Raw genomic sequence first — 12,799 nt, 5'->3', positions numbered from 1 at the left:
TTGGGATGATATATGATAGATGTTTTGAACTGTGTGAGGAGAGAGAGAGGAGGGCTATTCAGTTGGATTCAGCTCTAGCAAAACACTGAAATAGATTTAAATAATAGTGAGAAACCTGTGTTTGTGGGCTGGTGTGATGGTGTCATTAGAGTGAGTAATCGCTTGGCAGTCTAATTTTGTCTTTGACTTGTATCTAAACAGTTTGCTGAGGGTCGAACAGGAAGCGTGGAGTGTTCACTGCATTAATAAATAAAAGTAGCGCCAGAATCTATTGACATAACATCAGTCTCTTATTGTAAATACTAAATCACACAGGAGGTTGCATGTCAAAGTCTTAATTCAATGTCGCTCATTAAAGAAATCAAATATATGAGATATATAATGTCTGAATATAGTTAATAAAAAGAGAGAGCTACAGGTTTACAAGCTCAGGGTTGGTAGGTTTTACAGTTCCTGCCGCGGGGAGTTTGTGAAGATTTCAATAGGCACATCAAATTGAAATATGATTATCTGAGACCTGTAATGTAGTGTTGTACAATCATGCCGGCTTTGAAATAAAGTTGTGTCATAAAAAGGGGCCTTGAGTAAATTAAAGTATGACTTTCATTGTCTTCTAACATCGACTGGGAAACAATAGATACGAGGGAGCTAGATGGTGAAAACAGCTAATGAGGATTAATGTCACAGTGCAAAAGAAGGTTCCTGGTCATGTCTTTAGTTGCTGCTATCAACACACTGTGTTGGACTGCAGCTGTGAACACTTTGGGACTGGGTTGCCATGCCAGAGCCCTTTGTGTTTTTGGTTAGAGAGTTTCATGTTGTCACGAGCCTTTGCTGTCCTCAGATGACTCGGTAGGCCTGCAGTTCACTGATCCCTCCCTTTTGGTTTACAGGTGAAAACCAGAGCACCGAAATGAGCCTTGCAGGCCTCCCGACAACGTGGTTTTATCTCTATGAGCCCTCGTGAAATACAAAGCCATTAAAAAGGTTATTGGAATCCTTCTGATCAGTCCCTGTCAAAGGATGTATTTCCTGCTACGCTGACGATGTCCTTTACAATACAATGTTGGTGCTGCTTCCAGAAGCAAGAAACCCGGTGTGAGCACATCCGTTTGTGGGGTCGAGGTTTTTATTCCTGCCATTCTGGTGCAGACGGCCGATAGCCGAGCCAAGATTGACTTTTTTGTGCGCTACTTATTGTTTACAGTCCGATTAGAAACTTGAGATGGAGACATGCAAGGTGGGAATGTTTCACTTGGAGCCAGTTGATGAGCCAATTTTAAACCAATAAAAAACTAAATCAGACATACTTTTGTTGCCTAAACATAACCAAGTACTTTTGTTGCCTAAACATAACATAAGTTATTTTGTTGCATAAACAAAAAGTATTTTTGTTGTGTTTTTGTGTTGAATTCTAAATCAAACCATGATATTTTGTACTCAACATAAGCAAGTAGTTTTGTAGCATTTTTGGTTTTGTTCTTTGAACCTCATTTGAAACTGTTTAAAGCTGCAGCTGTTCCGTCTGGTAGAAAATAACCTTTCCCTGTATGGCAACATCATTTTATAAGTGGGTTAAAAGTACCGTCCTTTTTGCATGAGGTTTTTGCTTGAAATGTATCTCAGCTGCAAATAGAGATGAGATGGAGATCGCAGCTCATGGCAAAGCTCATCTATTAGAGAAGATATAACAAAATGAAAATAAAGATGACACCAGCTCACCAAAAAAAAAAAAAAAAATGAAAGAAAAGAGGACAAATCTGTGGGAAAGTGAACTCTTCACACGGCGAGTTGTTCAGTCATGAATGGGATGATACTTGCCACAGCATGTATCTGCTCTACACAAACAAATGTTTGTGGAAACCTTCCATGCCGTGTTTGAATTATAATCAGAGAGAAAGTGTTTCTGTGGGTTTGAGAGAACAGTTGCTGGTCCTCCGCCTGCCCTCCCCACTGACCCACCATGACGGCTCAGTGTGTCATCATGCCAGTAACTGTCAACATGCACCAAGAATGCTGTTGTGAACAGCTCACCCTCAGCCTACAGCCCATACATTCAAATATTTATATATTTTTTTTATATTCCTAACGATAAGAAACACATGAAGCCTAATAAATAAGAATACATAACTTATTTTCTTAGCTGCACTGTTGTCAACATACACTGTATAGGAGTTTGTGTTTGTGTTTTTAGGGTTTGTGGTTTTGATGCCTCGATTCAGGCATTTTGGATTCTTGGATTTTGGCCGTCACCATCTTGTATTTTTTACAGCTAGTAAAGGAAGTGACCATATTTGGACTGCAGAGGAGATTGAAACTGTTAAGTTATCTTCTTAATTCAAGGTCAACATTTAAAGCTAAGTCATCTTAGTAGCTAATTGCATTGGTAGTGATGATAGCTACACTGTGGTAGCCCCGCCCCCTAAAGCATCCCCTGCTTTCTGGTCTGGTGGACTCTAAATGGACCATAATGTACTAAATGAACATCATGCTGGATTGAAGAAGACTTGAAACTAGAGATGAAACCATAAACTCATGTTTACAATGTTTTCTCAAAGACTTCCATGCAATCAGACTTCCTTTTGCAACAAGAGGAGTTGCCCCCTGATGGCCAGTAGAGAATATGCAAGTTTAAGACACTTCAGCTTGGGCTTCACTTTTCAGAATTGGAGGTTGCCACCTGTTTCAAATACAATATCTATGATTCAGAACAATAAGAAACTAATGAAGAATATTAAACGTGATTTTTCATCGACATAAGCAGAATAAATCACTTTTTCAGGCTCATTTTAAACAGCAACAAGCTGTTAGGCTGCTGTTATCAAACCAAAGTGAAGTTGTGCTTTTAAAGTAAACCTCCCAACTCGTCTGGTTTGATAGCACTTCCACTCCCTGTCAGCGTGGTGCAACTGGCCTCCTTCCAGACAGATAACACAGTTTGTTTAGAGGTTGATTTGCCGGAGCATGTCCGGGCAAAGTGTGCCTTAAATTATTAATCACCAAGGTTTTAGTGGAGTCATGATGGTTTTTTCAAGCACATTCCAGAGTGGGTCTCCAGAGTGTGGAAATTCCAGAGCAGGTTTGGCTTGACGGGAATAAACATGGACTCTGGTAAAGCCCACCCTGCGTAGCCAATAAAAGGGGAAGAGGCTGAGCAGCTCCTCACTCTTCTTCAACCTGCTCTCCTCCAAAGGATCTCTGGACTTCTTTGTCTTTCAACAGAAAAAAAATGTCCATGGCACAGAAACGCTGCACTCTCCTGCTGGTTGTTGTGGCTGCAGTTTGCATTCAGCTCTATCAAGGTGGGTTCAGAACTGTAGGATATGTGATAAAAACGCTGCATTCATTGTTTCATTCTTAGTTTAAAACGATGAGTGACTCGTTCCTGTTACTGAGGATGCACATCTAACTGCTTTTGAAAAACTTTCCTCCGCAGCTCATGACTTTTTTGGCCGCTGCTCATGTCTCACCACGATCAAGTTCATCAGAGGCAACATGTCAGATTTCCAAGTCCTTGAAATACGCCCTGGATGTGATAAAACTGAACTCATGTAAGTTTAAATACAAAGTTTAATATTTGCAGCTTTTCAGAACCCCTCGTTTATCCCTTGTTTATATTGATTTCAAAATCGTCTTTTTCTTTTTCAGTGTAACCATGAATAATCCAGATAACTCCACAGAGAAAATCTGCATGAACACTGAGGGGAAGATGGCCAAGGCTTTTCTGAAATGCTGGGAAAGGTGAGTGACAGCATGCAAATGACCCACGTACAACCCTGCTTAACTGTCACACAGTAACATCACTTCAGATCCACTTGTTGGCATCGACTTTTCTCACTCGAGAACATTTGAACTAAAATCTCCACGCAAATCCAAGTCTTGTCAAAAAGGCATCTGAGCTACACTTACTGGCTGAATCCTCCGACAGCTGTGTTTGAATCGCACCACAAGAATGCTTGATTTGGCACCGAGATGGAGCATCAAAACATGTTGTGTAAAACCAAAACAGCCCTGTTTATGAAAACCAAATAAATGAGACAGAATCTAAGATAAGTTTTTGATAGAAAATGTCGTCTTGACAAATCTCATCAAACATGAACACGGGACTCTTTGCACAATCCTCCAGATGTTTTGTATTAGTGCTCTGGCCTCATCCCAGTTTTTCTTCCTCACTCTTTTCAGGATAAACAAAGACGAGAGCCGCAAGATGGAGTGTATCGCCAGAAAAAGAAAGGCAGAGTGAAATTAAAGGAGGGGGAGGCCTGAGAGTTAACCGGAGCAGAGTCCCGGAGGTCACATGAAGACGCGAGCCGAAGAATGCCGAGAGCAGAGCTTACACTGAACTCCTGCACTGAGGACGGGAAATACAGCGGGAGGGGAAGAGTGGTGGGAGGGGGAATGATTAACAGCCAAGAGGCTGGAAGGGGGACGTTATGGGATAGATCATGTAAATGTATATACAGTAATACAGCAGCAAGTCTGTGGAAGAAGCCCACTGTCGAAATGCACACACCTTTGTTTTGTTGCCTGATGTATCTATTATTTATGCTGATTATTTATTTAAAAAAAATCTCTATATATATTTTCTTTTTTTACAAATGTCTGGGTCTAAATAAAATAAAATAAAAGCAACATTTTGATACAATATTTTGCGTTCTGTTTGCTTATATCAACGTTTTCTGAGAAAAACTATGAAATATTTTGAATAATAGTGATATCATTATTTTTTAATAATGAATAAATTATAATACAATTTTTTTTAAATTCTTGTTCAAAATATAACTGGAGGTGACTCCTCTTGTTACAAAAGGAAGTCTCATGCATGGAAGTCTTTGAGAAAATGACCCAAACTAACTTATTTTATTATCACAGTAAATCAAGCGTAGCGTTAGTTCTGGCAGGCCACGACATCAAGCTCTAAATCAGCAGCAACAGCGTAGCTGTCAAAACCGAGGAGATCAGCTGACGGCTCAGCTGACTCCCAGTGCTCGCTTCCTATTGAGAAATTGCATTCAGAGCGCGCTATTTAAACCGCTCTAGCCTGACCTCCCTCGTTGCTTCCTCTGCCGGCGTTTTCAACCCACCTCCACCCCAGCTCCTCCCGTCATCTGTTATGTACCTTACCATTGTTCTTGTTGGTTGCTCTGCTCTGTCTGGGGTTTTTCTTTGCTGCTACGCTCCCTGCTTATGCCGTTCATGATGGCTCATGAAGGGCAGGAAGGTGCTCTTCCTGCCTCAGGCTTTCCACGCAAGCGCGTGGAAGAGCAGGGAGTCCCAGAACAGTACCATACCGCCAAATGAAACTTGTGCAAATAAATAAAGATTCTTTTTGACAAAGTGGTCCTGACTGAAACATTGTAAACATGAGTTTATGTCTCAATCTCTAGTTTCAATTCTTCTTCAATCCAACATGATGTTCATTTAGTACATTATGGTCCATTAAGAGTCCAACAAACAATAAGGGCATGTAATGCAATTAGCTCTGCTGTTGAATTCATAATCTGCAGTCCAAATATGGTCACTTCCATTCATTGGTTACAAAAATCCTTCTAAGATGTGATGGCCAAAATGCTGAGGCTTCAAAACTGTAGACCACAAACCAATGGGTGACGTCACCATGACTACGTACACTTCTTGTAGACAGTCCATGATTTGGGCTCACCACCAGCATTTCTGCAGCCGAGCAGTCGCACAGCATCAAAATCAAAACCAACAATAATTATTCTGCAGCAAAGACGCAGCTGGCGCTCGTGAACACCGGAGTGACTTTGTTCCAGGGAGCACTCCCTCCTCGGGGAGGAGGCTTGGCTTGATAACAATTGAAGGACGCTGTGAGAACGTCTGACCCCAGCTGTTTGCAGCAGCTGCATGGCTGGATGGCAGAGCAGAGAAAGAGTCCTGAAGCATGGCATGACTCTGCTGGCAGAGGTGAACAGTGAAAGTTATGTCTGCTATTGTTGACATTTAAGAACAGGTGAGAAAGGATAATCCTTCTGAGGTCCTTAAAGTGTTTCCATCTGTGAAACAGGTGGGACATTTGTTTTTTCAAGGTTTTGCCAGGATATGTTTTTTAACAATGTATCTGTGAAAACAAGAAAAAAAAATGAAAAGTTTTTGCGGTTGATTTTTTTTCAGGATCATGTTTTAGTATGCAGGTTAATTGGTGACTCTAAGGGCCCTAGTTTCGTAGACCAGGCGCAGTCGGCGTGCAGCGCACCTGCGCCACGCCGACGGCGTGTGTCCGCCTGGACATTGCTAGTTTCGTGCACCGCGCAGGCTCGCGCAGGCCCACCTCCCGACTCGCCCACCGTCTCGCCCACCCGCGCAAGTGGGAAAGAGGGAGGAGAAGAAGGCGTGAGTGGGAGACGAGGAGGAGACAAGGCGTGGACTGGGATTAATACAGCCGATTCAGATCTTCACCAATCAAATGAGCTCCTCTCCTCACCTTTAATGCACCAGGCTAGGTGCAGTGCAAGTTTCGTCACTTTTTGCCACGAAACTTCCGCTGCGCCAAGCTGAATCTGTGATGCCTCCCCCTGCTGCGCCGCCACACCCATCTTGGCGCAGGCGATCCACTAAACTGCCAAACTGACCGTGCGGCGTGCGCAAGGCTGCAGCTGGTCTAAACTTGCATTGCACCGGCTCCGCCACCCTGCACCACCCTGTGCTGCGCCACAAAACTAGGGCCCTAAATGTCCTGTAGGTGTGAATGGTTGTCTGTCTCTACATGTCAGCCCTGTGTTAGACTGGTTACCTGTCTGTCTCTACATGTCAGCCCTGTGATAGACTGGTTACCTGTCTTTCTCTACATGTTAGCCCTGTGATAGACTGTTACCTGTCTGTCTCTACATGTCAGCCCTGTGATAGACTGTTACCTGTACCCATGTAGACCCCCAATGTTTCATCCATCATGGCTGAAACTAACACTTTTGCTAATTTGTACATGTTAAAGTCCCAGAACTTTGGGAACTAAACGTTGTCCTGTCTGAGTTCATATATCACCCTGAGGCGCTCTGTGAATTTCACCTAGCTGTATTCACTAGCAAGACACATGTTAGCTTGTTTCCTACAGCTGGATGAGCCCAACAAGCAAACATTTGCTGGAGAGATAAAGTTTGCTGGAGAATATCAGAGCTACTGCAGCTTCACTCCGGGGCAATCAGGGCAGGTCTGCTTTGGGTCAGAGCACGAGAGCGTGGGAAAGAATGGATCCTCAATAAGCCCACATCTTCTCTGATCCTGAGGCTGTATTCACACTCTGACACACATGGAAACACAACAAACACATGCTAAAGCACAAGCTACATGAAACCAAAGGTCTCATTGGTGCAGGACCTCCTCCGCACTGTTCACAGACATTCAGCAGTACTTGTTTACGGCTCTGCCTCAAAACAACAAGCCCATCAGTACCAGACCAAGGCTGGAAAACACATAAACCTGAGCCAACTTCTAACCTCCTACCATCGTGAGGAAATCAGTCTCATGGCAGTTGAGAGTGAAATAGTTGTGAAATGTTTTGTTGGCTTTGTGTACAGGGATAAAAAGTGTACATGTTTGTATCTGTCTCACTGTACTCCAACAATGGCAATGGAAAGTTAATTAGGATCCTTGGAATTAAATATTGAGAAAGACTGCTTATGGTGGGGGGAGGGGAGGTGGACGAGTCCAACAACACAACCATGAGACAGGTGTTGGACAATGTGTACCAAAGTGTTGTTGTGAAATCATGGTTTCCCTAACCTAACTATACATTTTATTGCCTAAACCTTCAGTTTTGTTCCCTTAACCTAATTTTAGCTGTGTTGCCTGAACCTGATTTTAGCTGTGTTGCCTGAACCTAAATGTAGCTGTGTTGCCTAAACCTAACTTTAGTTGTGTTGCCTGAACCTAACTTTATATGTGTTGCCTAAACCTAACTTTAGTTGTGTTGCCTAAACCTAACTTTAGTTGTGTTGCCTGAACCTAACTTTATATGTGTTGCCTAAACCTAACTTTAGTTGTGTTGCCTGAACCTAACTTTAGATGTGTTGCTTAAACCTAACTTTAGATGTGTTTCCTGAACCTAACTTTAGTTGTGTTTCCTGAACCTAGCTTTAGTTGTGTTGCCTGAACCTAACTTTAGTCGTGTTGCCTAAACCTAACTTTAGTTGTGTTGCCCTAACGTAACTTTAGATGTGTTTCCTGAACCTAACTTTAGATGTGTTGCTTAAACTAACTTTAGATGTTTTGCCTAAACGTGACACAAAAGATATTTCCAATTGAAAACACAACATGAAAGAAAATGGAACATGTGTGTCCATGTACATATAACAGTGGATTTAAACGACTATTTCACCCCCCCGCTGTGAGACTGTGTTGATATTATACTCTTATTTCAAAAGACGCCTCCATTTGCTAAGTAAGGACTGTAAAACCTTAGAAAGCTCGATTAGAAAATGTATTCTTGGCTCTGGTAACTGTGAACTGGCAACCTCATTCAGTGGTCCAGTTGTCATGGAGATGGCTCAGATGTCCTCAGGTGACCAAATATGGTTTTGTCATTGTGGTGGCACTTCAAAGATGAATTCACAAAGAGTGAACTTACCTTTTCAGAGGTTAGAGTTTTATTTTAATAAATAATGTTCACATTTGCACATGCCGATCTCACAGTTGGCAGGCAAGACAAAGAGACCTAATGAAGTTGAGTTAAAGAGACTTATACTTTCACACTTGACAGGTGTCCTTAAACACACTGGAGATTTATAACCTCTTGTCCAGAGTGCCTCTGTCTGTCGGATATTAATAGTTGAATAGTTCTTTGAGTCAGTCTGACAACAATAACCCTCTGGGGTCAAGGGCATCAGCAGTGGGCGTATCATGGTGACGTCCCCCATTGGTCTATGGACTATGGTTTTAAAGCATTGAGTTTGGCAACAAATCTAGCTTCATAATTAAAGGTAAACTTTACAGCTATTGTAAAAGTTATCTTAGTAGCTAATTGTATTGGAAGCGTAGTAGTGACGCTATGATAGCGTCCTGTCAATGTGCTTTGTGGTCCATTTGACTCTAATTGGGAGAAAACATTTATGAAATGAACATCATGCTGGATTGAAGACTTGAAACTAGAGATTGAGACCATAAACTCATGTTTAATGTTCACTGAGGTAATAAATCAAGTGAGAAGTAGACTAATTTTCCCATAGACTTCCATGCAATCTGACTTCTTTAGGGGATTTATCAAAAACATCCACACCGCTGTAGATTCGTCCTGTTTGCTTTTATGAAATGAGAAGACATTTAGAACTGAGGAGTTTGGGTGTTGACAGAACATGACCTCATGGTTTGAAGTGGAGCAGTTGCCATGTGGTGCCATTTGGAGGCGCCAAAGTGTTGAGCTGAGCTGAAAATGTTGCACAAGGCTCAGCTCTGAAACTTGAGATCCCTCCTCAGAATGCACACACACACACACACACACACACACATACGCATGCACACACACGCGCACACACACACACACACACACACACACACACACACACACACACACACGTTATTGAAACAATCCATGCTGATCAGAAATCAGTGAATTTAACAACAGATTTACACACATGCTTCAGTCCTACACAACTAGGAAACATGGTTAACGTTAACAGTACCAGTAACGTTGAGTTATCACTGAGACAGTGGCGTTATTTTGCACTCTGTTGTTACTTCACAACATTGTGCTGCTGCAGAAGTGCTCAGTGAAAACAGGTCATTATGTTAAGGTACAAACGGTATTTTCAATCCGTCTTGTGTGCATCGTCATATTTGATTATTTTTGGTTATTTATTAAATCTCAACATAAACCAATGCTTTGGTCTAGCTTTGCAACTTTAATTTTCATGATTGTTTATCTGCAGATTGTCTTCATGATTACACAATGAATTGTGGTCTTTAATTTGCAGTGAAACCATGGGATTCAGTTCACTTCATCAAATCAAATTGATTGCTGCATGGTATTGTTTCACTGTCAAACATGACCAAGAAAACCATTCATTTTATGGATTTTTGACTACAAAATAGAATTCACAGAAAATTAATCAAACATTAAAATGGTTGCAGAATAAACTTTTATGGACTGACAAGTCAGTTATGAGGTGAATCATTTCAATTTGGTCTTGTTTTTTCCATAGTAACACTAGTCCACAACTGAGAGTCAAGGCAATTAATGTTGCATAATGCATTACATGTATTTACTTTAAAACACCATCTTAAAGCATATTGTTTTTTTCCCCAAGATGTAAAAAAAATGATTTCCTTTAAAGTTTGCATGCTATGTGGGATATATGGCCAAAACGGAAGAGAATAAATAAACCAGTGGGGAATGTGCACATCCTATATATCTTTATGTGTAGTTGTTTGATGAAATATTAATGCTCTAAATGTCATATAGAAATAATAAATACATTATAAAACAGCAACACACAGGTTTGCCTAAAACTTTACTTTTGCACAAAACGTCTTGTTTGTCTTGTATGTTTGTGCTTTATTTACTTAATATTGTAATTCTGTTACAGCTGCTTCTGTCTATATATTACGTGAAGTATAGTACACATATACTGCCCCGCCCCTAAAGCATCCCCTACTTTCTGGTCTGTTGGACTCTAAATGGACCATAATGTACTAAATGAACATCATGCTGGATTGAAGAAGACTTGAAACTAGAGATTGAGACATAAACACATGTTTACAATGTTTACTGAGATAATACATCAAGAGAGAAGTAGGACCATTTTCTCAGAGACTTCTATACAATCAGACTTTTTTTGCAGCTAGTGTCCTTGAAGAAGGATCTCTCTGCTGCTCATCCTTAGGTTCCTCACTGAGAGTTTTTCCTGGGGATAGAGGGTGTCATATGTTGTATCAGACAAATGAGGGATTTTGGGTTGTATAAATAAAGCTCACTTGGCATGAGACTGAAAAAGACCTACACAGAAGTGTTAGTTTCTCTCCTGCAGGCACACACACACACACTTATGAATTTAATGGAGACATACCAGCATTAACACTTTCCCATCAATTGGACTACTGAGCCCTGTTGAAATAGGGCCTACACTTCCTGCATGTATCACTTTAATTGCCCTACTGTGTCTCCAGCTCAGAGCCTGGCACAGTAAAACCCACACCACACTACAAGCCAGCAGATGAAAGGAGGGTTACTGCATGCTCAAAAAAAAAAAAAAAAAATCTTCGCTCCAGGCTAAAACGGCGCGTCTCTGAATCAAATTGCTCCCAAAGACACAGCTCCTTAGCATGATGCGGGCCTGAGCGAACTGCTGATGAAGACCGGCTTTGACGTCAAAGAGCAGCTTTTAATCACATCGTTGGACCTCCGAGCCACTGGCTCAAACCCCTTAACGTTTCTCAAACTCCTTTCAAAGTCTCAGGACAAGTGGTGCGCTTAAGAAGGTGTCAGCTTTCTGCCTTTATCGATCAGCGAACATGATGTATGAAAGCCCTGTCATCCTGTTGCTAGGTGTTTCGGCTGTTAGGGCACTTATTACAGGGCTCTCCCTGGCTGTCAGACCAATGGAAGCTCTGTGAAGTGATCTCTCGCTAACAAAGAAAACACTTCACCGGTGCACCGTCTCCACGTTATTAAAAGTGTTCGATCCGGAGAGGCATTTCATGTTCTCACAGTTGCGGCTGATAATTTGTCAGGCACTTTGTTAAGGCTGCGACAAGCATGTTTAAATTTTAAACATTCTGCGGCAAGCGCGGGTCCTGAAAGGAGACTGCATTTTATTTCCATGATATTATGTGTCATGCTCCATTGCTTTGAAGTTATAGGGCTGGCTTTGTGAGGGATAGAGAAGACCAGTGCTACTGTCTCCCATGGAATAAAGTGCACTCTTGTATGCTCCAACAGATCAAATCAAAGTGATGTGAGGACTGTCACTCGCTTCTCTGTAGTCTTCATCCATACCGTGCAGCAGATGGAGAGAAACTTTTTTTAAACACGCATTGTTCCTCCTGATATTTTATTTATGTGGATGGAAACCACCCGGCTACTTGTTGATGGAGCTGTCAGAAAAAAGAAGAGTGTAAATTGGCGAACTATGTTTGTGCGGTGCAATATTTATGCAGCTCTGTTGGAGTCAAACGCTTTCATGTGCTCTTTGGTGACGTCAGCGCGGAGTGGGCCGCGAGCACGGAGGATGAACAATTAGTATCAGGACAAGAGGAAATATGTGGGGAAACGGATCAGATCTGTTTGTGAATGTGCCGCTTCAATATCCTGTCCTCTCATTTTGGTACATCAGTAAACATGGTGGTGCTTCTCCACGCTCAAGTCACAGCATAAATATGTTGATGTAGCGGCATTTAAGTTTCAACCCAGACAGCAGTTCATGAAATAGTCACAGAATGCAACTAGAATGTATTGCTTTTGTGTAAAGGTATACAAGTTTCATGAATGCCCTTTTTTTCCGTCTCTCAGCACTAAAACTGTGTCGATGGAAAGTAAATTAGCAACCGTTTTGTTGTGGATACACCAATTAAATGCATTCACATGACTCTACTAGTATTAAATACTGAGAAAGACAGGAGGAGGATGGGTCCAACCACACACACCTTCAACCACAACTTGCGTTGGATACCACGTGTCCCAAAGTGTTGTACACGGACCAGTAGATTTTAATACAAGGCTACATCCCACATCTTCCTGTGGACCACCGTAACAACAAGAGTATAGTTTTTGTAATTTTTGATTTCTTGCGTGTTCTTTCTACTCCCGGCTGATGAAAAGAGCCGTAGGATAAAACCGATAATAAAGATA

The 12,799-nt window shown here is 41.7% G+C and overlaps 1 protein-coding gene across 1 annotated transcript; it reads left to right on the top strand.

Annotated features, from left to right (window-relative positions):
- The first annotated feature begins 3,147 nt into the window (after nucleotides 1–3,147).
- On the top strand, nucleotides 3,148–4,645 carry LOC311010588 (C-X-C motif chemokine 9-like). The gene is made up of 4 exons (XM_084005139.1): nucleotides 3,148–3,302; nucleotides 3,437–3,551; nucleotides 3,649–3,741; nucleotides 4,183–4,645. Exons 1-4 carry the CDS (start codon nucleotides 3,230–3,232, stop codon nucleotides 4,241–4,243), a joined length of 342 nt encoding a protein of 113 aa, XP_083861265.1. The 5' UTR covers nucleotides 3,148–3,229; the 3' UTR covers nucleotides 4,244–4,645.
- The last annotated feature ends 8,154 nt before the right edge of the window (nucleotides 4,646–12,799 follow it).

This window comes from Eutrigla gurnardus (genome assembly GCF_963514095.1).
Source record: "Eutrigla gurnardus genome assembly, chromosome: 3".
Classification (NCBI taxonomy): Eukaryota; Metazoa; Chordata; class Actinopteri; order Perciformes; family Triglidae; genus Eutrigla; species Eutrigla gurnardus.
The sequence above is the reverse complement of the archived record's forward strand: the minus strand, read 5'-3'. Positions and strand labels throughout refer to the sequence as shown.